Below are 27471 nucleotides of genomic sequence, written 5' to 3'. Positions count from 1 at the left end.
TTTATGTGAGTTACTTATTCCAAGATCCAAGATATTCCTGTGGTTTTTAAGCTATTCCATGCTCCAATAAAAAAAAGTAACAGTCCTATTTTTACTGGACATAAAGAAGTGGTCATTTCAGAGGAACTATATCTATTTAAACACCTCAAGGATATTTATCGGAGAACTGTAGTCATACACACCTGTACTATTTATTTTGAAAGCAATCAAAACAGCGGAAGCGAAAAGTTGACGTAATGAGGTCATGTTTGTTATTTTTTTCCCGTACATCAGCGTGGGGTGAGAAGGTTCATGTACGTCATTGCGTCAGGCATACGACACTTAACTGCTTTCAGTTCAGGAATATAAAATGTAAAACATAAAAAAAATAAAATACACTGCTACTAAGAGCCGTATTAATTTAATGAAAAAAGTAGGACATTCCAATATCACATTGGAAATCTGAATATCTCCTAAAATATAAGAAACACACACACACAGCTTGCTCTAAATGTAACACAAGTTCAAAACTATTTATTTCAACCAATCATGTTATCTATTAACATCAGCAAATAGAAAGCATGTGAAATGTTAGCAATTTATTCTTATACTCTCTTTGCTGCATTTGAAGCTGAAACCCAATGACAGATCATTGGATGTAAATCCAGTTCTGTGTTTAAAAGTAAAAATACTTAACGACTTAAACTAAACACAAACAAACAGGCACACTTTAGTGGGCTGATACACAAAATACACAGTCAATGTTTTTCATTTACCCAGAACAACACTTTTATAAAGTGCATATCATGATAAATTCAGTAAATAAACACAATAGCCAGAAGCTTTACTTTTTTGTAAAATGTCAAAGCAATAAATCCTTAGAGAATCTGGTGCAATACTATAAATACTGAGGTATTTAGAATTTTTGCTACAATTTATAAATATACGGTACTTTCAAGGGGCAGTATCATGTGCTTCCCAGCTACATAGTAAAATTTTGTAGAACAATCAAGTAACTATGTCACCTTCAGTTCTTATAAAGTGCTGCATATCTCAAATATGACTTTAAAAAATCAATTTCATAATTTAACGCCTTGAATGGGCCTCTGTCTTCTTCCAACTTTCAGTCTTCGGGAAGTTGTCACAACATTGTTCCCCTATTAACCCTTTGACAATGTATTTACCAATTTTGCACTGAAAAGTAGCTCATACAATGAGCTCAGCAGATGCACAGTTCCATCAGGTGTTTGCTAATTGGTGCTGGCTAGTCAGAAGGAGCTGAAAGGGAAAATCATGTGGGAGAAATGCTCTGTGAGGCGGTAGCTCGGAAGTTTGAAAATTGCAGCTCCAAGGAGGAGCTTCATCTTCAGCCCCCCAAGCGTTCTGCACTGCTGAATGGTTGCCAATGGAAATTAAATGATTTCTCAAACATGCATGAAAAAAATCAAAGCCACACTCCAAGAATGTTTTTGATTAGGGAATAACATTAGAAGATGACTTAAAGCTCAAACAACTCAAATTAATACTGTCACTTTAATATAAAAACAAAAGAAAACTACATTTAAATTTACTTGGATTTTATTATTATAGCTCAGGAGAAGTTTTCAATTTCCTTCTTCATTTCCTAGAGAAAAAAGAGAGGAAAAATACATAATTAAATAAACCAGTTGTAATTTTTTTTTGTTTTGCCAAATAAACTCCCACACAAAGTATGAGTTTGCTTTTTCTTTTTCTTTACAGGCATCTAAAACCAAAACATGTCATTCGGCAGTTATGTTTGTGGATCATAAAACTATGAATTTTAGCTGAGCAGCTTTTCCCTCAACTTGAGTGTAATAAAATCATTTAACAGCTAAAATAACACAATAGCATGTGATAGCCTTTAGCAACTTCTGAACTCTTTTAAGTAGCCTCCATCTAAAAGGTTCCTGAATAAACAAAGCTGAGTGGCGTTGCTGTACCTTAATGAGCTCTGTCTTGTTGTAGTTGTTTCTGTGTCTGTAGATGGATTGAGCCAACAGAGCATAAAACTTCTCCAGAGTCTCCACCTCAGCGGCCTCTGTTTTAACTATTGCTCTGCTCAGCAGTTCCTGGAGAAAACAAGAATAATGACTGCAAACAATAGCTGCAAGCACACTACTTTAATTCATTTCAGTTTATCCATGTAGCTCCAATTTACAACTATTCCATTTTAACTAACCTCATAAAACAAAAAGGTAAAATCTATATTAAAGTACTTAGAAATTATATGATCAAATTGTATTTAATGTGTATTTAAAACTGATAATACATTTCAAATGTGAAATATTAGTTAAATGTTTCAAAAGATGTACAGATATTTTTAACCAATTGTTTCTCGTTAGAACCCTCACAGGATCAATCAGAGCAAAAAGGGGCGGGGCTAAGGTTTGGGATGCCATTTTAGATTAGCACTTAGAAATAGACATTTCAACATGCGTTGATAAAAATATGATGCATCAAATTTTGAGTTCAAAAAGTACGAGGGAACTTCATTCCTTGGCTCCTGGAAAAGGGTGATAATCGCTAACCAGGCATTAGGCACTTTTAGGATATTTTACAGTTGCTAACTTATTCAGAGACTCTCCAAAAAAAGGAGCTTGAGCAAAGCAGAATGGTTAAAATTTCCACTCTCCAAATGAGCAAAGCTGGATTATTTTTGTTTCAATTCAAGATTATGCACTACTAAGACCTGGTCTGTTACAAAGAAAATCCCAGTAGAAACATGCTTTTAAATCAAACTTTTAAGAACCCAGGCAAAAAATGGTCAGGATTTTATTGTTAGCAGTGCAAATCTTTAAAAATAAAGGTCCAACATCTTAAAACATAACCAGAGTTAACTTACTTTCAGCTTTTTGTGATCAACTACCAGGTCGGGTGTTTGCTCGTCAACACTCTCTTCAGATCTGTTCTTGTTGAACTGCTGCATTTGCTCAAAAACAGCCTTGTTTGTTCTCATCTCAGCCTTTCTCTGCCTCTCTGAGGAAGACAGAAAAGAAAGGTGCTCTCCTTTTAGCTGAAAAATTATGTTAAGGTTTACTGCAGTTTTTAAAAGGGTGCACACAGCAAACAACAAAGACAAGACACATAACCACAATTATATATTTTCGTAAAACATTAAAGTTAAGAAGTAAACTTTAATTCTTATATCAAACCTATATTTTTTTAGTTAAAGCTTCATTTTTGTTTGCATCTAAATATACTTATCCTGCACCAGTCACATTAAGGAAAACAAGAGGTAAAGCTTTTTTGTTTACGGGGTACAAGTACAAACACCAGCATTTCAAACTAAAATAATCCTGTGGAGTAAATCAAAAACTGGTTCTCGTTTGAGTTATTTGAAGTGAACATTTAATTCTGAGACAGAATATCAGAGAGCATCTGTTCTCGGCTTAGCTTTGTGCCAGTTTGGCTCTGTGCCCAGAGTTCTGCCTGACTGTGAAATGTTTGCTCTTTAGATCTTGCTCAGCAGCGTCAGGAGAAGCAAAGCAGGAGCAGAAGCAGCACTTTCACTACCTGTTTTGCACACTGCAGGGTTTTGAAGCTCAGTCAGAGTCCCATGAAGACCAGTTAGTAGAGCAAGAGCAGGGCGGTCACACAGCCTGAGTTAGAGGTCCAGCTTCCACTCCAAACCTCTGTTAGACAAACACACACCTAATTTCTTTAAATAAAACTCCGTCAACGATTTCCTTCGGATCGGGTCAGACTTTGAAGGCTGCCTGGACTTCAGTTTAATTTTGGGAGTGCTGCTGCTGCTGCTGCTGCTGGACTCGTTGCAGTTTTGCTTTAGACGTTTTTGGAGAGCTTTAAAGTCACGATGGTTCCTGTTGAGCTTCAGGAAGATGTTCTCGTCATCATCGCTGCTGTCTGACAAACTGGACGAGCTTCGGCCAACAGAACTACTCTCCCCTCCCATTCCATCTGTACTTGAATCTGAACTGGTTATGCTGGACATTGAGGAGATTAAAGCTGTCTTCTTTTGTTGCCGTTTCTTAATGACACCAGTGCTCCACTTGGATTTTCGGGACGATTTGAAAGACTTTTTCTTACGTGCTGCAAAAAGAAGTCAGAAGAGAGTTGGGATTGGGGGTAGAGAGAGGATAGGAAGAGTCATTACACAGAGAAGAAATGCGGTGGAGTGGAGCTGAATCTCTGTTCACTCGATCTTCTTGTTCTCCTTTAGCCTTTTCTCCCTGAGCTGCAGACTCTCTCTCTCATTCGTTGTTCTCCCTTCTCTCAGCTCTGCAGATTCTACCTCTTCTCATCGGTTCTGTGACTTTAATGCCTTTACATTTGAATAAAGACTCTGCTGCTCTCTGTCATTGCACCTTTACTTAACCTCTTTCTTTCCCTCTGATTCATTAAACAAATGTGTTTCATTAACATGACAGTGTATAATATTTCTTGAAAACATGAATTTAAAAATGGTAGTTTCTTTTTTATCAGTTTGATCTAAACAGGAATTCATATTAAGTATTTTCCATAATATAATACTGTTTGATTTTTCTTAGACTTTTTTGTATTGTTGCTGCCAGAAAAATAAACCTGATATTCATTTTATAAATTTGTGTAAGTTAATTTAACCAAATAAACAATTTTCTTTAACAGTATGTCATCATTTTTTTAACTTTTCCTTTTTAGATAGGAGCTTACAATATTAATATTAATTTCCATAAAAAATGAAGACTAACAAAAGTGAGGAAGGCAGACAAGTACTAGAAATTCATGCAGCGAATGAACCCAGTGCCCACCTGAGACAAAAGTAGTGATAGCAAAGGCTACATGTCAAGTCTGAAGCCAACATGATGATTATTTATCCAGTAACAGAGAGAACAGTTTGCTAACAGAGGAACCTTGGAAAGCTGTTAAACCTGCAACCTACAGATGGATTTAAAAACCGTCTTCCTCAAGTCCAGCCATTTCACCACAGTAATGGCTATTTATGACAAAAACTGCAACTACATAATTAGTCTGTGTTTTACTCATAAGGGCTTAACTGCACTACAGAAATGTTACTGTACAAATGCTATTCTGAGGACAGTTGTCTGTTTCACTACCACAGTTTTCTCGCAACATGTTGGTTAGCCCTGAAAAAGACGCTACAGACGCAGTGGTGGTGAAAGGAAAGTTAAAATTACTGTAATTTACAACGTCTGCAGTCTAATATTCTCTCTTGTTTTAGTTTCATTTAGCTCAGACACGCACACAAAAAAATACCATTACATCTTGTAATCAACTGAGGTTTTTAAGTCTTTATTTCTGTTAAATGAAGTTTCGCTTACAGCTAATAAAAACACATTTAAAATTAGAATAATATGTCAGACAAAAATAGAAAAATATTTTTAATAGAGAACTGTGGTTTTAATGAACACTACATTTTATACCCATTTAAAGATTTTTTTTTTCAAAAGGCACTTTCGATTTGACAAATGAGTCTCATCGAAATGCTATTCTAATTTACTGAATATGACTGCATTTAAGTTAAGAGCAAAAATAATTACCCATTCAAGTATTTTTTTTTGTGGAAGAATAGAATAGTTTAAACCTTTGAAAAAGTTACATTTTGGTGTTAAGTTACATTGTCTTTTCAAGACAGAATTTTTATCAAGGCTTACGTTGAGGTCCAGTGCTGTTTCTGGGGAACACAGAGTTGTAGAAGCCATTGGTCAACTCTAGAGTGGCTCTGCCCCTGTGGGATAATGCTGTCATAAAAATAAAAGTCTTAATTTATGGGTTGGAAGCTTTAAAAAAATAAGCACTGACTATGTAAATACATACCATAGGAGACATTTTTAATTCAAAGGGATGTTTTATTACTTCAGAACTAAATAGCCTTTGTAAGGATAAAATCAGGAGTCCATGCTGAACACCTGGTGTAGTTTGGCTGCAGTGAACAAAGTGAACAAAGTTTTACCTCTATCAAGCCGAGACTCTCGAATTTCCTCGCAGATCCTCTGGAAATCCTTGTCCAGTTCATCTCTGATGATGACTCGCATTGTGTCTTTCAGGGCGCAGGCTCGGTGACGGATATGACGATCTGACACAAGCAAACCATTTCACATGAATATTAAATTATATAAACTTTGAATTCACATTAGGTAAAACTCTAAGGGATAATCTAATATTTTTTGGTAAAGCAAAATGTCAGACTCAATAAAGAAAGCACAAAAACCTTATAGTTTAGCTTTAATTTCCTTCAAAAACTCTGCACTTGGTCATTTTAAAATGATAACACTTTATACAAAGGGCTTGTCACCTCTAGCCCACATCAATCGCATCTGAAGCTTGAAAAGCATGCTAAGCATAAAACCTCAGACGGTTCTTAAATGTTCTTAAAACATTGAGTTCATTATATAAGGAGTTATGTATTTACTACCACCTGCTGGGTCTCTGTCTGGGTTGTACTCGAGAGCATTCTGCCAGATGAGGTCTGCGTCTGACATGAACTCATCAACGGTGACATATTTATGCTCATCAATGTTGTACAGCAGGGTGGAGAGGTCCATGGGCTTCTGGATCACCATGAGGTAGTCTGGGACCTGGAAGATGGAGAGTTCATGGTTTTACACTCTTTCTAAAACATCCAGCAAGGAGCAGGAGCACAATTACCTAATATTAACTTTGCTTTAGTTTTAAACTGCATCCCTAGAGGGTTTCCAGAAAAGCCATTTTATGCAATAATGGAAACAGTTAAATATGAAAAGGAAATAATAAAATCCCTTTTAAATAAGAAAATAAACAATTTATTGTCTAAAATGCAATAACAGCATTCCTTTAGTGAATTTGAAGGAGGTGAAGCTAAAACTATGCCACTTGAGAAATTCTGGGTAAAACATACTTGCAGACAAAAATGTGTTCATCTTAAATGCAAAATGTATATAAATGTTATACAGCTTTGGCTTAATTATTGCTCTTTTTTCATTTTTTTCAAGAGTCTCTATACTTTAGGTGACAACTAATAGATTACTAAATGAGTTGAAGATTATTTCAATAAATGATCAATGCCACATGATTAATCCAATGAAGTGTTTCGCTATCCTACTATGATGTAAACAGTCTTCCAGTTAGAGCTTGATAAAAAAAAAAAAAAAAGAATGGGATTACCTCCTCTATGTCGACAGGTTTGGTGAAGGCCTTGAAGCGGCGGTCCACCATCAGTCGCTCTGTGAGGTTACGGAGGAAGAGGCGGAGTTCCCGTAGCACGTCCTCTTCCTGCTCCTCCACACGGAGGCGCTCCTGCTCGGTCATCTGTCTCAGGGGAGGAAGTGGAGCCACAGGAAGGATCTCCATGTTCTGGGTCACTGATGGCAGATGAGCAGGTGAATTAGGCTAACTTTTTAAACTGTTACTGAATATTTGGTATATAACAGTCAGCATATGAGTGGAACAGAGCACCATGGACACATACATGGTGCTCTGTGTCACATACTTCCTTTATTCTTAGATGGTGGAGGTTCAGCCGCCTGGTTCAAAATAAGATCCTCAAAAAACTCTGTTCTCTCCTGCCGGGAGGGAACAGCCATTGTATATATCTCCCCATACTCCTCCCGAAACAGAGTTTGTATCTGATGATAAAACAAGATATGTTTAGGTATAATATGTTAATTTTTCTTCCCTGGAATGAGTGTTTCTGGCTTTGTTTTCCTGCTTTCAATAATAACTCAAAGAAGCAGCATAAAATAAGTGAATTCACAGAAGAGGTAAAGAAAACTTTAAGGCTTCTTCACCTCTGTGTCGAGCTGCTGGTGAGGAACGCTGCAGGTGGCGAGAAGGAGGATGGGAGAAAAAGAGGGGATGCTGCCCAGCAAGCTGAGAAACGAGGCTCTAAGTGCTGATCCTGCTGTGTCCCACCACTGCTGGATGTGGGGGATGTAGAGGATGCTGGGAGATGTCCGTTTGGCCTCGCAGAACACCTGATAAGGGGAGACATTTACTTTAAAGCTTTAATTTAGTTTTTTTTCTAAATTGTCCTGTTATTTCTTTTGATTCTTTCTGCAGTTTCTTTTTAACACCACCAAATGTTGCTGAAGAACAATAGTTCACTTTGTGGTGTGCAGGTTGGTAAATATAATAGCAAAGTTTCAGCCTCTATGTGTAAATTAACATTTTTATAAAATAGCCTTAACATTGCTGTAAAAGCCTTGCAGTTGAGTCTAATTAGAAAAATAAGACCTGATTTAGACATTCCATATCCAAATTTGAAATAAATTGGCAGGAAATCAAATCCTTCAGAAAGATAGACACATCTTGAGCTATGAGTATAGGTGCTCAATAATTTGCACTATAATAAAGCCTATGAATTCGTGATAGCATCTGTGTGTTCTTATCTAACAATTACCTGCGCACAGGCTTCCTCGGGAGAAGTCCAGCTGAAACCAAACAACACCGCAGAATCCAGGCTGTGGACAGTGAAACGCTCCAGGGCGTGCAGAATTGCAGGGGCCAGGTGGGACGTCTGACCAGAGTCCGGGCGACCAGCCAGGAGCATTCGGGGGCGGTGGGACGTTGGGTGTTTGACAGCACTCCTGCAGGAGCCAACAGAACAGAGTACGAAGGCATTTATAGTTTAAGTTAACATACATATTACATATTGTCTTATGTTGGATAGAGTTCTGTGCCAGCCCAGCACGATGTTTCACCTCGCAAAATGCAGAAAGTTTTTGCTCTGGGAGGTGGAAGGAGCAGAAATGCTGCAGGTTGAGGTCCCTTCATCTCCACTACTCATCAGACCATCATCGAAGATACCAGAAGTCAGATCTTGCACAAAGACACAGAAGTAAAAATTCTGAATTTGATTCCATATAATAACCCAACAGAAATGCTTCCAGCGTTCAGCACTCACTCACCCGGCTCCCTCTTCCTCTTCATCCCCTGCTCAGCGTGTGGAAACAGCTTCTGCAGAACCTCCAGGATGTGGCTGAGGGCCGAGCGCAGCAGGGGCTGGACCACCGCTGACAGCGGTTTTGTAGGGCAGGCGTTGGAGCGTTGCGATGCCGGCTTCATCTTCCTCATAGCCGCCACGAAGTCGCAGCTGCTAACAGAGATGGAGGAGACGTCCAGCAAGAGCTTCTGCGAGGTGCCGTAGATCTGTGGGTAGCGGCGCCGCAGGGCGCACAGCGCCGCCTCGGTGCACACCGCCCTGATGTCGGCACCGCAGTAACCTGCAGCAATTAAGGATTGGGTGAGGTCACTTCATTTAAAAAAAATGAATGTGGCAAATTACAAAGCATGTGATTTTCATCCCACCTACCCACACATTTTTCTGCAAGCTCATCCAGAAAGTCTTCTGAAGGAGGAGGTTTCCACAGCCGTGTGTGGATCTTCAAAATCTCTTTACGAGACTGAAACACAAGGACCAAAATATTATACATATTAGAAATCCAGTTAAATTGTAAAAGTATTGAAAATTAAACACTTCCAATATTCAACACTTCCAAAAATTGTAATTAACTGATAGTAATACAAGCTTCTTATAAAATATACACTTGCAAACTATTTCAAAGAGTCAAACTACTGTATAAAATATTAGAAACTAAGTTAGAAATTTCAGGCAGATGATGAAATATAAGAAAAGAATAAAGTTTTACCTCTTTGTCAGGTAGGCCAAACAGAAACTCCCTATCAAAACGTCCCGGACGCCGCAGAGCTGGGTCGATGGAGTCCAGCCTGTTTGTCGCTCCGATCACCACAATCTCTCCTCGACCGTCCAACCCGTCCATCAGAGCCAGCAGAGTTGACACAATAGAGCTGCAGAAGTTTAAAAATAAATGTGTTATTATTTACAGCCTCAGAAAGAGCATCAATGTAAAATATGTACATTTAAGTACTATAAAGACCTGTGAATCTGATCTTGTTTGCTGGATCGAACAGGAGCCAAGCCATCAATCTCATCAAAGAAGATGATGGAGGGACGTTTCTGATACGCCTAAAGAATGAACAAAAGCGTAGCATTTTGTTTGATGTAATGTATTTGTTGTTATTCCAAAAACTGATGACATTGTTGAATCTTTGTAAGTCTTGAACCTATTTTTTCAGCCCTCTTTGCAACCAGCCACAAGGGGGCAGTGCAGTAACATCAGATAACTTTAAAGTTACCTTTACCTGCTCAAACAGCAGCCTCAGCTGCCGCTCCGACTCGCCCACCCACTTGCTGAGGCAGTCAGCGCCTTTCCTCATGAAGAAGGACACCTTCTCGTTGCCATGGCTGCATTCATTGGCCAACGCCCGGGCAACCAGTGTTTTCCCAGTCCCTGGCGGGCCATAGAACAGACAGCCCCTGAAAAAAGGGACAAAACTATGTTTTTTATTTGGGTTTAAATAAATTAAAGCTGAACATAATTTAGTGTTAGAGAATGAACATAAATCCTGTAAAGTTCTTCATGGTCTGTGTGAGTCACCTGGGAGGCTGAATCTTGAAATTATCAAAGACTTCTGGGTAGAGAAGAGGGAAGACAACCATCTCCTTCAGAGCTGAGATGTGACCCGACAGCCCACCGATGCTGTCAAAGCCCACCTGAGGAGAAAATAAAATTAACAAGGAAGGAAAAGGAGAATCAAGCACATATATATTTGCAAGAGAATCACATATTGTAAACAATAAAAATGTAGAAGTGCAGAATAGAGGATCCATGAGGATCACACACCGGTGAGTGATAGATATGATAGTTGTGTCGTAACTTACCATCCGATCAATAGCCATGGGATCAATGTCTGCCAGACCTGCTCCCATGGTCAGCTTGTCTCTGCGAGGACTATAAAGCTCCTCCGTACGCAGACCGAGTGCACGGCAGTTGCTGAGGCGGAGTTAAAAAAACATCATAATTGGTAAAATATGGGGAAAAACACCAATCAAGGAAAACTGCACTTAGATTTCTTGTAAACAAATAGATTTAAAAAGTCAGACCTGGACAAGTTCAACATTATAAAAGATAAACTTAACCAACTTTCATAAAGTTGCAAGTGAGTTGATGTTTCTGTCCAATCTGTATAATAACTGATTTACTTTTTTTATTTGTGAAAAAAATAAAAAAAATTAAAAGGTTTTACACGGTAAACTAATTCCGTGTAAATTACGTGGTTATTCTGAACCAGTGGATTTTTTCATAAAGGTATTAACACTGGACACTAAAAACCAAGAGAGAACTTATGTTACAGTTCTCAGTGAAGATATTCATTGTCTCTGCCGACCTGCTGGAGGCCTTTTCATCATCTGAATCAGCGTCGTCAGTCGACCATGCATTCTGAGCGGCCCTGATGGAAAGAGAAGAAGTAAACAAATATGTGTCTCAGATTGAGCAGAAAAGAAGCAGTTCCTGTCAGAAGGTAAAATAAACACACATTCCTGGCATCAACGGGCCGTGAATGATGGATTTGAACTGTAATTTTTCCACGAGGGAACAAATATAGTTGCAATGACTTTTAAAAAAATAATTTTTCTCACATTGTCATATGTATGGTCATGTTTTTTTCTAACCTACAGAGAAACATATTTTTCATACAGACTAAAATACCTATGTTCACTAGACTTAAACATTTTTTGGTAAGTGGTTTCAGGGATCAATAGAACAGTTCAAATAGTTTTCCATAAGTTATAATTATTAATCATTCGACAGTGATCACTGTATTTAACAATTTTACAATAAGAACCAGTTATTCCAATGTGAAACCACTTTGCCCAAGCCCACAAGAGCCAGAGTTAAATTGTCAGCCAAATTATGTCATGTGGTTGTTGCTGTGATCATCTTGTTTCTAAAAATCATTACAGTTGCATCATATTTTTGCGAAGAAAAAATAATTTTAAATAGCAAAAAAGTATAGAAAGCACACGATCATTCATAATGATTTTATTAAAACTTATAACTGTAAATGAATCTGTTTTAAATTATTCAGTAAATGGTCAAAGTTAGTAGTGATGAGTAGGTTTTACAAAAACATACACGTGTCTTAACAACCAAAGAGAAACAAGATCAGTTTGTAAAATATTTCACTGAATCATAATTTAACGTGAATAAGTGAGAAATATTTTCAGTAAATTAAAGCAGAATTACACTCCAAAAACAGGATTTGCAATAACCTGACCTAGAACAGGTTCATTACAACAGTATATTCCTGTAATACGAGCCAAGTCACTTACATATCTAGGAAATACAATAAAAAACTATAGTTTTTTTGTTTGTTTGCTTCTTTTTTTTAAACCAGTCAGCAAAGAGTTGAAGTGTTTTTGAAAGTTGTCTATAATAAACTAAAGTACAATTAGATTTCTTATTTTTAATATTTGCAGTCACTCTCTTCCAAGTGCATTTCCATCTAATTTGAGCTTATTTAGATGGGTTTAATGGTGTATTAAAAAATAATGCTTCTTCTTCTATTAATTTTCAAACTGCTGAAAGAAGAGAGAGTGTTGAATCCATGGTCTCACCTGAAGTTTCGCCTGCGTGTTACACTTTTTCCTGATGGACTGACCTGGAAATGTCCTTTTAGGAACAGAACAGAACAGAAATGCAGAACTGGGTTGATTTATTACTATTTTAATAAATCTTATTAGACTAATGATTGTATTCATTGTTATCTGGTTCATTGTTCCTTCCTAAAGTAAAAATGGAAGTGATACAGTTGTGTTGTTACATTTTAAAAGTGTTTTGACATATGCTCTCCTAAACTAGATTTAACAAGATAATATTTCATGTCTTGCTCTGTGTTTAACTATTTTAGAGAAAATGCAGTTCATTTTTCATATTTTTTGTGCTCAGAGTACAGACACAGCAGAACTGACCTCTTTTGGGTCCCTGGTAAGGAGACGAGGCCTTGCCATGTGTGGCATCAAAATTCTCAGTCACACTGCAGTTACTGTCCTCATCTGCAGTTGTTCCAATCCCACTATCTACATCATCAACTGGAAATACCACAGAAGAAGAAAGCATGATGAAACACCCATCTTGTTTCTTCCTCTCCTTCACTGCTTCATGCTTGTACAAACCGGTATCATCTGTAGTGTCAATGAGGTCTGTTTGCGGCGGTTCTGGTGTTATCGACTTCTGTTCTTCAGAGGCAATCTTCTATAAATACATAAATACAGCTTAAATGTCATTAATAAAACTAAGGGAGATACTGTATTTTAAAAAAGGAGCAAAATTACATCAGGGTTTAGAAGTTTTGATTTCAAAGTAACATTTTACAGCAGTTTAATCACTAAACTTTGTTTTTCTGTTTTTGTAATTGTGAAGCTACACTTCTATTATTTTTGGGAAACTATGAAAATAATTAGAAAAAAACTACTCAGTGAAATCAAATATAGTAATAATTTACAGAAACTGCGAGAGACAAGGGAGTCTATTGACATGTTGTTGTCAGAAACAGTGTTTTTTAAATGGGTTTACACAGTTTGCCTCAGTTCCAACATCTAGAGAGGCTAGAGAGATAAACAGCTGTATCCTTGATTAAGCATTTTCATCCATCATGGCACTCCTCTCGTGTCCTGATTTCCACATGGGACCTTTGATTACAACTATGTCTCAGTGAAATCTGCTCTCTGTTGCTGTTTCAGTTGGATAAAACAGAGGGATTGACAGAAATGAGTTCACACCAGTTGAGAACGATGCCTCACAACCAAGAAGATCTAAACTTTGTCACCCTCATGTGACATAACCACACTCTGATGCTCCTCACACTCTCAGCTGCTCCCCCTTTGCCTCCCCCAATATGTTGGCAGCTGATAGAGTTGTCATCCCCGCCCCAGGAGTTGTGAGCAGAGAGGAAAGTCAGCGTGCAGCCGAGTGCACCTCCCTCACAGAGAGCTGATAAGACAGGGTGCCCACCCATACAGACTGAGTACAGCATGAACCGGGGCTTTAAAGCTGCTGCGGAATGTAAACACAGCATGAGAGCATGCCGTCAAAACAAACCCATGCTGCTGGGAGCTGCTGGGAGCTGCGATCAGATGCAGCTTATTCAAAAACATACAGAAAAGGTTGCTGTATGTATGAAATTCACCCAATTCAAACATTGCAATTGTTTCAAGATTTTTGATGACTTTGGTTCCATTTTTAACATCTTAGAACAAAATTAATTAAAAGTATGCAAGTGATATTACCACTATGATGCATCATATTTTCAATTAAAAAGAACCCAAACTGAGAGTTGTAGTTCTACTACAACTGCTACTACTAATAATGATGATAATAATAATAACAATGACAACAACAACAACAATAATAATAATAATAATAATGTTTGCAAATAAAAAACAGAAGATAAAGTTGATAATTTTTTCTTAAATAATAGAGTCCAACATCATTTTATGAGCAAATTTGGTTCCATTCTATCATGAGACTTTTTTGTATCCATTTACTACAAAAAGACTAGAAATAACTGAAGGTTAAAGCTTCTACTGTGGCTGCAAATGAAGTAAATAACTAATTATGTTGATGGTTTTTAGTCCAGACTTACTCCATCTTTCTTGTTCCTAATCAGTCGTTTTTTCTTCTTCTGATTGGTGATATCCTTCTGGTCTCCGTGGCTGCAGAAAAATGATAATCAAGATGTACGAATATTAAAGATCAAATCTGTTTTCGTCACAGTCTTATTTTCCTCCCCGACATAAGATGCTGTCGCTAATAACCAGGATAAGAGCAACAATTAAACATAAATGTGACTGTTCACATGTGTATCATTAAACAAAATTTTCTTAAAGAAGACTTGTTGCCTGGCAAGTCCACAAGTAAAGACTGAATATTACATCTGCACACATTTCACTGCTATAAAACAAATGAATAAACCAAAATTATCTATTCATTTTTATTTAAGGTCATTTTAAAAACTGCATCAAGATAAAACTGATGCAGTTGTTTGGACAGTGTGTTATACTTCCTGTTTATGTTACTGAGTCGTCTTACTTGCTGTTGATGGCGTCAAACTTTTTGGAGGCGTCGTATGTAGTCGTCGGTGTGGTTCTCCTGGGACTCTTCCTGATCCCATTCTTCTTACCTCCTTACACAATGACATGTATATGTTTAGATTCTATATTCTATATAAAACTTATCCATGCATGTGTCTTTTTTTGTTTTTTCCATTTCAACATATAAAGAATGTCTAAAACTGTCTAACCTTCTGGGCCTGATAATACCTGACACTGATAGAGGCCAAGAGGAAAACCTCTGGATTTATTTGGATAAATCAAAATGTGGACTTACATAAAATGAAAAGAAATAAGCTTTGTATAAACTAATGAGGACAGATTTTCATTCAAATATCCATTTGAATTAGAACTTTAACATATGCTACAACTTTTTCTCCAAAGGTTATAACTTTTATTTAATTTCCCTCTGGGATTAATAGGGTATATTTGAATATGAATTAAACTGAATTCAAAGTTTAGTAGTGCTTATATTTAATATGTAAGAAAAAAAACATGTCTTACCTGTAAGGTTCTTAAGTCTTGAAGATCTCCTGTCAACACAAGACAAACATCTGTATAAGGAAACTGAAAAAAAAGCTGAAGAATGATAAATTAAACAATAAACACTAGGTCTAGTATCATAGTTCAGATCAATTGTGATTCATGATGATTAGAATTGGTGCTAAAAATTGTAATATTTGGAGTCTGAGGTTTGAGGTTTAAAAAACTCAACCAAATCTGAAATATTGGTATAAGCATCAATGAATATTTCACCAACTTCATCAAACTTATAAACTACATCAAGCAAACCTTTTATAAGCAATCTTATGAACACTGGGGTTCCAACATAAAAAACTGATTAACCTTTTATATTTTTTATAACAAAGCCCTGTATGTAGTCTGAATATAAACTGGAAACTTGAAGTTAAGAAGAAAAATTGTATAAAAATGCATATATATATTTACAGATCTCACTTAGAAAATGTATCCTCAGTTATTTCAGATCTTTACTGGTTTTTGAAATTTCGGTTCTGATGTCTGACCTGATGACTTTTCTTGCAGCTTTTTTTGCAACTTCTTCATCACGTGTGTGTGAATTAGTGTGATTCTCTTCTTCTTTCTTGGCAGGAACTCTCTAAAGAATATTTCATAGGTTAGTATCTGTTACTGTTAATCATGTAGATGTATGTATAACAGAATAGCAGAATGCCGGTTGTTAAGGGCTACAGTAACTGTATCAGTAAATCATGTGAAGAATATTGATAAATATTGCTACGACCATTTTACTTGCAATAAATACACATTTTGCTCCCTCCTCTGTTTCTCATCCGACACTGTTGGTGATCTTTGGCACTGAGATCTGTCTAAAGTCTTGACACTTTAAGTATATTGTCCATTAATTACTAGAAGTAATATATTATACAACCCCTTTAGAAATTGGGAATGCATTTTTTACTGGTTTGTTTAAGTCAGTCAGATCATCACAATGAAAACAAAAGAGTGATACTGACCTGAAACATGCACATTTTTCATGTATTCATTATGATTAAGATATAAAAGGTATATCATTTTTTGTTGTAATTATACAAAACAGCAAAGAAGAAAGCTGAATGAAATTTTACAGATTTATATTTTGTATTTTGAGGAATCTTTTATGTATAATTATTTGCTTTTCAGTTTCAGTTTGTATTTTTTCATCAATTTGATTTCAGTTTCAGATTGTATTTTTCATTAATTTGATTAGCACACCCAGCAAAATTAATTTGAATGATGTTGAACACTATTTATTAAAATCAATTAGAGATTCTGCTATTAAGTTTTCAAAACATCAAAATTCACGTAGTTTTTAAAGCAGTAGTTATTAATTCCCTTAAAATAAATCTAAATACCGGAAAATGTTTGAAGAAATCTTGCAATTATATTAAAAACAAACGTGATAGCTACATAGTTATGCTCTTAAAGAAATTAAAACATTGCAAGCTAAAAAGACAATGCTATCAATTACTGTTGTGCTTATTAATGTTTCATGTTAATATAAACTATACATTCAATACTCATAGAAGCGGAAAAGGCTTTCGCAAGCAGACAAAAGTGAAAACAAGTAAGGGAAAAAGTTATGTAAACATAGGTGTATCATAACAGAGCTAAAGCAATTTACTGACAACTAATAAAAATTATGACAAAAAAAAACACCATCTACATGTGGAGAAAATATTTTATGCCCCACTATGTATATTTTTTTAAATAAATATAATATTTTGCTATGTTTTTATAAGATTTATATTTCCTGTTTTGCTTTCGTTGGTTGGTTCGTTCTGACCAACAGCTAACATTAAAACTTAAAAAATGCAGCAGTATTAACACACTGACTTTGGGAAGCTTTTTCGTCTTTGAACGAGTCACCGCTGTCCTTATGCTGGTCTCTTTCCGGCCTCGCTGGGGTGTCTTCGAGACCTTGGCTGCCTTCTTTTTCAGCTTACGGTTCCGAACTACATCCCTTCTGCTTTTGGCTCGACCACGGTTCGTCACCATGGTGACGCTCAAACGCTAACCCGGAGACGGTTAATGTGTTAGCTTACCAGCTAAAGTATTAAAAGTAGAAAGAAAACGAGCAAACACCGACATTGTCACCTCGACTTGTTGAGAGATGTTTTGCAGAGATGATGTAAGAGTCACCGTCTTACTGAGACTGAAGAGAGAGAGCTGAAAGTCAAACACACCCAGACAGCTTGATAAGCTCTCGGAGCCCAGCAACCCGAGTCCATTCAAACGGCTGAGTTTTGCCGCCGCCTAGTGGTCGTCACGACGTAATGTACGTGTGTTTAAGGAACTGAGGTTTTAAATGGGTTTGAAATAGAAAAACAGATATTGCAATCCTATGAGTGGCACATTTTCTGTGTGTTACGTATAGTTTTACGACTTTTTAAAAACCCAGATTTATTAATGCACTAATGCTGATAAACTCATTATGTTATAACTAAGTTGCCATCAAAACAATCCAACTTTCACCAATCTTTCATGGAAATTGTGTTTTGTGCAGAGCCTTTCACATTATGCATGTACCATCTGAAATAACTGGGATCTTACTGTTAATTTAAAATAACATTTTACATTAAAGCTTTGTTAAAAAAAGTTAAGTTTTAATTAACTTCTTAAATGCTAAAGGGACATCTACACCTGTGAATCATTTTCAAAAGTCATACTGTTACATTTCAATAATATTAGAAAAAAGATACTATTTTGGAACCAGTTTAATAGCTCAAATAAAATGTGTTTTTCTCAATTATTATCAAATCAGAGAAACTAATTTCAAAGTCTTACATACACTTGTAAATCAATATTTGATCATTTACAGCACACTATGCAGAACTTATGCAAAGCTGAGTTAGAGCACTCATCTGCCCTGTAATTATCCTTTCGCTTTTCTGTACACATTAAGTCCAAAGTCAAAACTATGGTGATGAAACTTCTGGTAGTTAGGCCCTGCTAATAAAGCTTCTATTTTAAGAATCCCAGCATAATGTTGTAGAGATTTTTAAAACTTAGAATTTTTTAACATCATCTTGATATTAGCTAAAACTTAAAAAAAAACTGGGCAGAATGATAAAAACTTCACGTAAACCATGAAAAAAAGCAACAACTTATAGAATATTTTGATTTATTTATTCAGAGGGAAACAAAAACACACAGGTTTCAGCATTCAGTATGTGTTCTGTTCAGAAGTCTAAATCATTTGAAAAAGTTTTCTCACAAAAGACCAGTGAATAGGAAACATGTAAAGATATGATTACGAAGGTGATACAGTAAAATTGCTGAAAAACTTCATACATAGCTTGAGTTAACTATTTGAGGCAAGGCGCTAATGCCAATATTTTGCTCATATTCTTATCATTTGACATACAAAATACAATTATTTCTGAGTAATCTTTGTACCACCGGTGCAATTTAATGTCGTAAAAATGTATACCATTTATCACACAACTTTAAATCAATGGAATAAAGCCCCATAAACTCCCAAAATACAAGCAAAAACTAATAAAAGATAGACAAATTTTTTAAGAAACAATCTTGTATTCCATTAATAATGGATACCATAGAAAATAAGAAAACTTAGAGAAATAATCAACTCAATAAAGCAAATGTTTAAAAGAACACGGTTATGAAACAAACCTTTTTATCAACATTGCAAAAATCCAAATGAACTTAAAAAGAAATCCCTTAATTCATAGATGGGAGAAAGTAGTATATGTAGTGTTAATATTTAAACAAATAAATTTTACTTTGCTAATCCAACGCATTTTCAAACTCAGTTTTATTTCTAATCTTCAAGTCTACAAAAAAAAAACTCACACTTAAGAACATTTTTATTTGGAAATCTCATAGTTTAGGAGTATTTTGTCTGTTTAACTAATACTAAAATTGAACATAATCATTCATCCAATTCTTCCTATTTGTAAGTAGGTTTTAAATATCAGATTTCGTAGATCAGCCAGAGAACACAGTTTATTTTTGATTTATTTTCTCTGAACAGTTTCTCAGTTTCACAATTTCTAGAAGATTTTGATTAGTTTGTTTCTTTTAAATTGATACTGGAGACAATCAGTGTTACACATAAAGCAGAGATTGAATTAGCCCAAATTATTCATGCAGATCAGCAAGTAGTATGTTTTAAAAGTTTCTAACTCTTACAATGTCAACTGTTACAATGTCTTGCCATAATTATTTTATGTGTTCTGGTAAATCTGGTTCCAGACAGTTGAGAAAGTGAAGTAGTCAGACTCGAGTCACTCGCTTTCAGTGCTGGTACTAGGAGGTGAGCCCGCTGCAGAAGTAAATAAAAAATTGGGTTACATTATTTTTTACAAAACAGTGAACAAAAGTAACACAAGAAGTTTTTTTTGTTGTTGTTGTGCTAGTTATGTTCTTTCTGTGCTTCTATTGAAACACACAACAAACATTTTAAGTGTGAAGTTACTTACGTTCAGCACCAGAATCGTTGGATGGATTGGTTTTTCCTAAAAGATACAGAAAATGTGTTCATATTCATGACTTAGAAATGTGCACACAGCTGATGTTCTATAAAGTTTATTAACAAAATGCATACATAATTGCCAAGCTATATGCAGAAACTTTTTAGATGTGCTTTCTGTGGCATATTTCAATCCAAAGCACCGATATATTATTGATCCTTGCGCAGGAAATGAGCCATATAGATATCTACAAGCACAGAGGGCATAACTGAAAGCTTGTCACTCAGTCAACTCAGAGTTTCCTGAATAATGTTTAAAGTTTTACAAGTTAATTATTTCTGCCCTTTCATTTGCACAAGCCACAAATGTAAATGTAACTTATTATGCTTCCTTGGACAGCTTAGGATAGGTTTGTGAGCTATACAAATAATGTTTTTTTTGTTTGTTTGTTTGTTTGTTTGTTTGTTTGTTTTACAACATCATTCTTCAGTTCTGACTAGTCTGAGCTAGTTCTGTATAAATAAACAAAATTTCTTGAACAGAAAGTATCACTTACATGGCAGCATATTATCTTTCCCCGCTGGTTTTGTAACTTTGGCCTTTTCATCTACAACAAAGTATTTTACACAATTAACTCTGCAATGATTATTGTGAATTTATTCTGTATAAATAAATAAAATTTATTGAACAGAAAGTATCACTTACTTTGCGGCAGATTATCTTTCCCCGCTGGTTTTGCAACTTTGGCCTTTTCATCTACAGCAAATATCAATTATAAGCAGCAGGATTCATGTCAGGATTCAGTTTAAATTCTATGGCTAAAAAAAATTATGGCTCTAGAAATGCATTTAATTTGAAATACATATTTAAATTTACTTAAAATATGTACTTTAAATACAGATTTAAAGTCAAAATTTCATCCTAATTTTGACATTTGGCATCTTATAATTACTAAATTACTTTTCTTAATTTAGAGGAAACATAACTGGACCAATCAAAGTATTTTACACAATTAACTCTGCAATGATTATTGTGAATTTATTCTGTATAAATAAACAAAATTTATTGAACAGAAAGTATCACTTACTTTGCGGCAGATTATCTTTCTCAGCTGGTTTTGCATCTTTGGCATTTTCATCTGCAACAAATATCAATTATAAGCAGCAGGATTCATGTCCTTAAATCTGTTTTATATAATTTTATCTTAACAGCATAAAAAATAACACTGTTGAAAAACTATGTTTGCTTGCCAGAGTTACTGTCTGCACTGACAATTATACACAGGACATTAAATTAAAACTGTATTTCATTTATCAGACTTCTTGCAAAGTGCTATATTTATTTTGAACATTTTCATCTGATATGCTTTAACATATCCTTAATATATATTTTATCTTTTATGAAAAAAGGATGCTATGTGACAAGTCTAGTAATTATCTATCTTGCAATGGATTCTATTAGAATAAGTTTGACCAAAGAGAAATTTGTTTCAGCACTTAAGATTAATCAGAGCAGAGCCAAGGAATAAATGAATGTTATGTCAAAACGACTGATTAAAAAAAGTAACTTGATTTCCTGGGCACCTTTTTATATGACACAGTCATTTACATCAAACTATATGAGACTATGGTTTACCCCTAAGGCTTTATAGGAAATAGACAGAACATTTTTCAGTGTAAAAAATCAATGGGTGTGACTTACTAGATCCAAAGTCGGGAACAGAATTTAAACCTACAAATAAGACATATATTGGTATATCTTTGAAACAATGAACAGCCCAGTAATTGCAAAAGACATCCTAATATGCCTGACACAGAGTGTCAGGCATATTAGGATGAAGGTGATTGACGAATGCATTGAAATGAAGTACTGACTTGAATGTGAAGATTTTTATTCAGTACATCAGTATATTCAGAATTGGATTCAGTTGTTGGATTCAGGGTTAAACATAAAGCAGAGACTGAATTAGCCCAAATTCAGTATGTTTTTAAAGTTTCTATACAATGTCTTGCCATGATTATTTTATGTATTCTGGTAAATCTGGTTCCAAACAGTTGAGAAAGCGAAATAATCAGACTTGTGTCACTCACTTTCAGTGCTGGTACTAGAAGATGAGCCCGCTGCAGAAGTAAATAAAAATCGGGCTACATTATTGTTTTTTACAAAACAGTAACCATAACTAGCACAAAAAGTTTCTCCCGTCTTGTGCTAGTTATGTTCTTTCTGTACTTCTATTGAAACACACAGCAAACATTTTAAGTGTGAAGTTACTTACGTTCAGCACCAGTATCGTTGGATGGATTGGTTTGTCCTAAAAAATACAGAAAATGTGTTCATGTTCACGACTTGGACATGTCCATACAGCTGATGCTCTATAAAGTTTATTAACAGAATGTATAGATACATCATTGGCCAAGCTGTATGAAGAAACTTTTCAGATGTGCTTTTTGTGGCATATTTCAATCCAAAGCTGCCTCATATGCTACCCGATATATTATTGATCCTTGCGCAGGAAAACTCTTGCTAATGAACCATATAGATATCTACAAGCACAGAGGTCATAACTGAAAACTTGTCACCACGCATCACTCAGACAACTCAGAGATTCCTGAATTCTGTTTAAAGTTTTACAAGTTAATTATTTTTGATAAGAGTCTGCCCTTTCATTTGCACAAGCCACAAATATAAAGGTAATTTGATCAGATTAGGATAGGTTTGTGAACTATACAAAACATGTTCATCAGGTTGTTGTTCTTTTTACAACGTTATTCTTAGATAATGAGGTTTCGGTCTGGTCAGTTCTGACTAGTTTGAGCTCCTTTCAGAATGAGCTGTTTTAGGACCTCTTGTGACTTTAAATCTAAATAAACTCCTGCTGGCCATGCTCCCTAATTCAACATTGAAACAGTTTCAAAGTTTAGAAAATCAATGTTTGTGAATTAATTGTTCCAGAGGAGTCCAAAGTATTTAGACCTACAAAGAAAGACATACGGATACATATCTTTGAACCAATAAACAGTTCAGCATTCTAAAAAAGAGTCCATCTTAGAGTGCATCAACCATGTATTTTCAACAGAGGAGCAAGGTGATTGGCAAATGCATCACAAAGAAATGAAGTACCGTATTTTCCTTACTATAAGGCGCACATAAAAACCTTCAATTTCCTCAAAAGCCGACAGTGCGCCTTATAATCCGGTGCGCCTTATATATGGACTAATATTGAGCCACAACAGGTCTAGCAACTACGGCAAGCAGCCGCCGACTTCATTTTCGCCCGTAGAAGAAGTACGCGGTGCATGCTGGGATAGTTGTCAGAACGCTGGTTTGTTAATAAAGTTTGACTGACCTATCTACCTACCAACCATCTATAATCAGGTCGTCTGCAGGTCATTTAGCACCACGTTCTCCATGAACATGCTGTGCGCGAACGGAGAAGGGTGACCATTGTCTGGCCACGCCCCGGCCCAGTCGCGGAAAGCTCTCCTCGACGACCGGAGTCGGACTGCTTTGTTGACATCCTTTATGTCAACAAAGTGGCTTTAGACATTCATCCGGGGTGCTTCGAGGCCTGGGGGTGCTTCGACTAGGGAAGTGGTTCTTAACCTTTTTTGAGGTACCGAACCCACCAGTTTCATATGCGCTTTCACTGAACCCTTCTGTAGTGATAAATAAAATATTATTTTTTCCCCCAAATTCAAAACATAGGGGTGACCCAATTAGAGTCTAGTTGGGTCACCCCAAGATCACTAAGTCTTCTTAAAAGGTAGAGTTTCTGAGAACAGTTATTCAAAATATAGTCAGTGTTTTCAGCAAAGTTGAGCTGACTGTCCAGGAACGACCAGAGGTATTTAAAATTTGCCACAGTTTCAAAAGGTTGGCCATCGAGAGAAACTGGAACCACTTTAAGGTATTGTTTAGATCATTTAATTAGCTCTACATTCTTAAGAGAATGAAAAACTAATAATAAATAATAAAGACTGTGGTATTCTGATTTAGTAATGTAATTATATTAGTTGTGTTACCAACCCCACGCCACTAGAGACACTAGCAACCCAGAAAAGATGCGACTGAGGAGCAGATGTGAAAGTACACCAAAAGATACAGAATTTGGTAAAAACTGTGAGCTTTGTGCGATAGACTGGTGACCTGTCCAGAGTGACCTGCCTCTCGCCCGGAATGTTAGCTGGAGAAAGGCACCAGAAACCCTCCCAACCCCACTAAGGGACAAGGGTGTAAAGAAAATGGATGGATGGATGAATGGATAGATGGTGAGCTTTGCTGAAGTAATTAAAGACACAAGTTCAAATCCATGCTGAGAGTGGAGCTCCTTCAATCAGTGCTCCTACGCAGCTCTGATTGGCTCAGCAATGTAACAAAGTTATGATCTCCCGCAAATCCTTGCAAATAAATATTCTAAAGCTCATCTTAAAACCCATCTATTTTACTTGGCTTTCAACTCCAGCGGGATCTAATTCTAAATTGTATTGTTTGTTTGTTTTTACACTGTAAGAATTATTTTTAATTGTTATGCTGTGTTTTAATGTACAGCACTTTGTATCAGCTGGGATGTTTTAAAGTGCTTTATAAATAAAGTTGGATTGGATTGGATTGGATTGGATTGAACATACTGATGAACATTTTCATCTGATATGCTTTAACATATTCTTAATATATCTTTTTCACTGAGGTAGAATCTACCAAACAAAACAAAAATACATATGTTTTAAAATCATAATATCATGCCCTGATATAGAGTAGAAATAAAAGTTTCTCACCCCATTCCACCTGAATGTGAACATCAGTGGCTTCATGAATGACTTCACAGGAGTATTCAGCAACATCAGACTTCAAAACCTCTACATAATCTCTTCTCTGGAAGGTGTTGTCATTATTTGGGTGAACTCCATCGGTCTGAACCCCGTCGTCTTCAGTAAGGATTCTGCCATTTCTTTTGATCTGCAGAATGATGTCTTTTGGATAGAAGCCCGTAGCCTGACACATCAAAATTGTGTTTGTCTCGACTTTAGCCTTACGAGTGAACACATGCACTTTGAAATTATCTGGTGAGAGAAAAATGGAAATGTGTGTTGAAAGGGTGGTTGATATTTAACACATATAGCAAAAATATTCACTGATTTTGGGATAATATAACACTTAAGTGCAATACAAGGGGGAGAAAACTACAACATCTACCGACATAAAATGATATAATGAGAAATGAATTGCATTACAAAAATATCCTTTAATCTATTGTTGAAGAAGATTTTAAGTTATAATATATTTTAGGAAAATCTCTTGCTCTATCTTCTTCTCACGGATCCCAGGTTCTCCCAGCAGGCCGAAGTGAAACCACACGGAAACACAACAATGAGTGTTGGCGTCACAGAATTACAGAGTTTAATCCAATATAAGACAATGTATGAAATTTCAACAGAAACTGCAGAACAACAGAGACATACATTCATTTACCTGAGACAAATGGAAAAGAAGAAGAAAGGAAAGAAAAGCAAAGACGTGCAAGGACGTCTTTGGAAAATTGGAATCTGATCTGTTTCTTCTGTGTAGAAAGTTTTATAGTCAAGGCGTATTCTTGTCTTTAATTTATTCAAATAAGGCATATCTTTGCTCATCCAACCAGGAGCTGTCTCTGACCCTCTCTAAAGTTAGAAACTCCCTGCAATTTGTTTCCAAGATCAAAGGCCATTTGTCCCCTTTGTCTAAACAAAGTGGAGGCAGAGCTTCTTCTCTACTGGCCTGGACTCCTGCTGTTTTACAGCTTTCACAGATCAGTGTGAAAGCTGGAACTTCTCCTGATTGTTTCCCACACAGACAAAGGGCAGTTCAAAACATCTTAGCTAACAATCTGCTGTAACTACAGGTAACATAAAGGTCAATAGGGCAGAATAAGTTATTAATCTGAAAACTATAATTAGGCTATTTCAATCAAGACATGTTAAGTTTTAAAACTAGCATATTCTAAATGTATTTTCTTAATATTATGTTTAAGCAAGAAATTAAATATAAATGTTGAGATGTAATGTACTTTGATGAATCTTGTTATTGTGTGTTGGTAATGGAGAGCTCAAATATAAAATAAAATATGTTTCGCATCTAAAACTGTGGCATGTATAATGTGATTGAAAGGTCGCTGTAAATTTTTAAGGTTGTTGTTGACAAATTTCTTGGGAATGTTTTTTTTTTTTGCAACTTAAAGACAAGATACATATACTGTATAAGACATTTGCATAAATACTACACAAATGTCGCAGTAACAACCAGACTCAGAGCTCATGGTGCACTATGCAAAGTCTCTGTCACAAAGATGATGATTTACTCTCCTTGATTGCTGAAGCACATTTTAACAAACATTTAGCAAACATTAGGTGACTAAAATTAAGCTAAATCTACAAAGAATGCAAACTGAGACTTCAAGATAACAATATTTAAGGTTAAATTCTATGGCTAAAACAAAATTATGGGTCTAGAAATGCATTTAATTTAAAAGGCATATTTACTATCAATTTGCTTAAAAATTTACTTTAAATACAGATTTACAGTACATAGGATGTCAAAATTGCATCTGACATTTGGCATTTTGGTATTACTCAATTGTTTTCCTTAATTTAAAGGAAACACAACTGGACCAATCAGAATTGGAGAATATTTTACAGAATTAAGTCTGCAGTGATTATTGTGAATTTATTCTGTATAAATAAACAAAATGTATTGAACAGAAAGTATCACTTACTTTGAGGCAGATTATCTTTCTCAGCTGGTTTTGCATCTTTGGCATCTTTGGCATTTTCATCTGCAACAAATATCAATTATAAACAGCAGGATTCATGTCCTTAAATCTGTTTTATATATTTTTATCTTAACAGCATAAAAAATAACACTGTTGAAAAACTATGTTTGCTTGCCAGAGTTACTGTCTGCACTGACAGTCAAACAAAGGACATTAAATTAAAACTGTATTTCATTTGTCAGACTTCTTGCAAAGTGCTACATTTATTTTGAACACACTGATGTACAATTTCATCTAATATGCATTAACATATCCTTAATATACCTTTTATCTTTTAAGAAAAAGGAGCTTATGATGCTATGTGACAAGTCTAGTCACAGACATGTCTGGGGAAAAAGATACATTTGCATGAAAAGCATATTGCTTAAGAGACACTGACCCGTCTCCCCTGTCTGACAGAGAATAAGTTTGCATTTACCGCTTTAATGCTACGACTGTATGAATGTTGACAAGAGTACTGGAAAAAAATCTTACCAGTATCAAGGAGGGGCTTGTTCTCAATAGGTTTCTTAATTTCACGGACTGGTTTATCTACAAAAAATGATTCAAACACAGAGAGAAAATACAGAACTCACTACTGTTAGCTGTTTTTAAATAATATCTTAACATAAACATATCTTTTTAATCTGTTATTTTCAGTGTAATTCCAATTGTGCAATCAGTTTAACAGTAATTTGATCCAATTTGTTCAATAATTTCACAACAAGGCACTTTTTGGTTTTTTGGATAAGATTGCTTTCACACTTTAAGTTAAGTAGTGAAATCTTTATTTCTCCAGACAAAACATTAGGAAAAATTCATGTTAG

At 35.6% G+C, this 27471-nt stretch overlaps 2 protein-coding genes across 2 annotated transcripts; both read right to left on the bottom strand.

Annotated features, from left to right (window-relative positions):
- Positions 1-487: 487 nt before the first annotated feature.
- LOC106920363 (ATPase family AAA domain-containing protein 2-like) lies at positions 488-17584 on the bottom strand. Its single transcript, XM_014991323.2, has 28 exons — positions 17261-17584; positions 15934-16025; positions 15413-15441; positions 14889-14982; positions 14443-14512; positions 12974-13052; positions 12770-12889; positions 12416-12470; positions 11185-11247; positions 10679-10790; positions 10395-10510; positions 10099-10273; positions 9834-9922; positions 9585-9744; positions 9248-9338; positions 8844-9158; positions 8637-8754; positions 8336-8522; positions 7725-7910; positions 7427-7562; positions 7102-7298; positions 6377-6536; positions 5912-6034; positions 5613-5699; positions 3652-4050; positions 2843-2976; positions 1941-2069; positions 488-1603 (listed from the first exon to the last, which is right to left on the bottom strand). Exons 1-28 carry the CDS (start codon positions 17420-17422, stop codon positions 1571-1573), a joined length of 3711 nt encoding a protein of 1236 aa, XP_014846809.2. The 5' UTR covers positions 17423-17584; the 3' UTR covers positions 488-1570.
- Positions 17585-18531: 947 nt separating this feature from the next.
- LOC106920354 (uncharacterized) lies at positions 18532-26663 on the bottom strand. The gene is made up of 10 exons (XM_088009914.1): positions 26609-26663; positions 24636-24920; positions 22136-22171; positions 21951-21980; positions 21562-21591; positions 20948-20998; positions 20566-20616; positions 20417-20467; positions 19870-19905; positions 18532-19712 (listed from the first exon to the last, which is right to left on the bottom strand). Coding segments are annotated over exons 2-9 (477 nt in total). The 5' UTR covers positions 24862-24920; positions 26609-26663; the 3' UTR covers positions 18532-19712; positions 19870-19903.
- Positions 26664-27471: the final 808 nt, after the last annotated feature.

This window comes from Poecilia mexicana, unplaced genomic scaffold (genome assembly GCF_051168715.1).
Source record: "Poecilia mexicana isolate PSO_F unplaced genomic scaffold, ASM5116871v1 scaffold_11, whole genome shotgun sequence".
NCBI lineage: Eukaryota > Metazoa > Chordata > Actinopteri > Cyprinodontiformes > Poeciliidae > Poecilia > Poecilia mexicana.
The sequence above is the reverse complement of the archived record's forward strand: the minus strand, read 5'-3'. Positions and strand labels throughout refer to the sequence as shown.

Excerpts from the sequence above, each read along its gene's own strand:
- LOC106920363 (XM_014991323.2), bottom strand. The coding sequence starts at position 17,422 with ATGGTGACGAACCGTGGTCGAGCCAAAAGCAGAAGGGATGTAGTTCGG. Across the intron at positions 13,053-14,442 it reads TTAGGAACAAGAAAGATGGA|AAGATTGCCTCTGAAGAACA; the intron begins GTAAGTCTGGAC and ends ATGTATTTATAG. Across the intron at positions 2,977-3,651 it reads GTTTTATTTAAAGAAATTAG|AGAGGCAGAGAAAGGCTGAG; the intron begins GTGTGTGTTTGT and ends TGTCTTCCTCAG.
- LOC106920354 (XM_088009914.1), bottom strand. The coding sequence starts at position 24,861 with ATGTGTCAGGCTACGGGCTTCTATCCAAAAGACATCATTCTGCAGATC. Across the intron at positions 20,999-21,561 it reads TGTTCCCGACTTTGGATCTA|ATGAAAATGCCAAAGATGCA; the intron begins GTAAGTCACACC and ends TATTTGTTGCAG. Across the intron at positions 20,468-20,565 it reads GAAAGATAATCTGCCGCAAA|ATGAAAAGGCCAAAGTTACA; the intron begins GTAAGTGATACT and ends ACTTTGTTGTAG.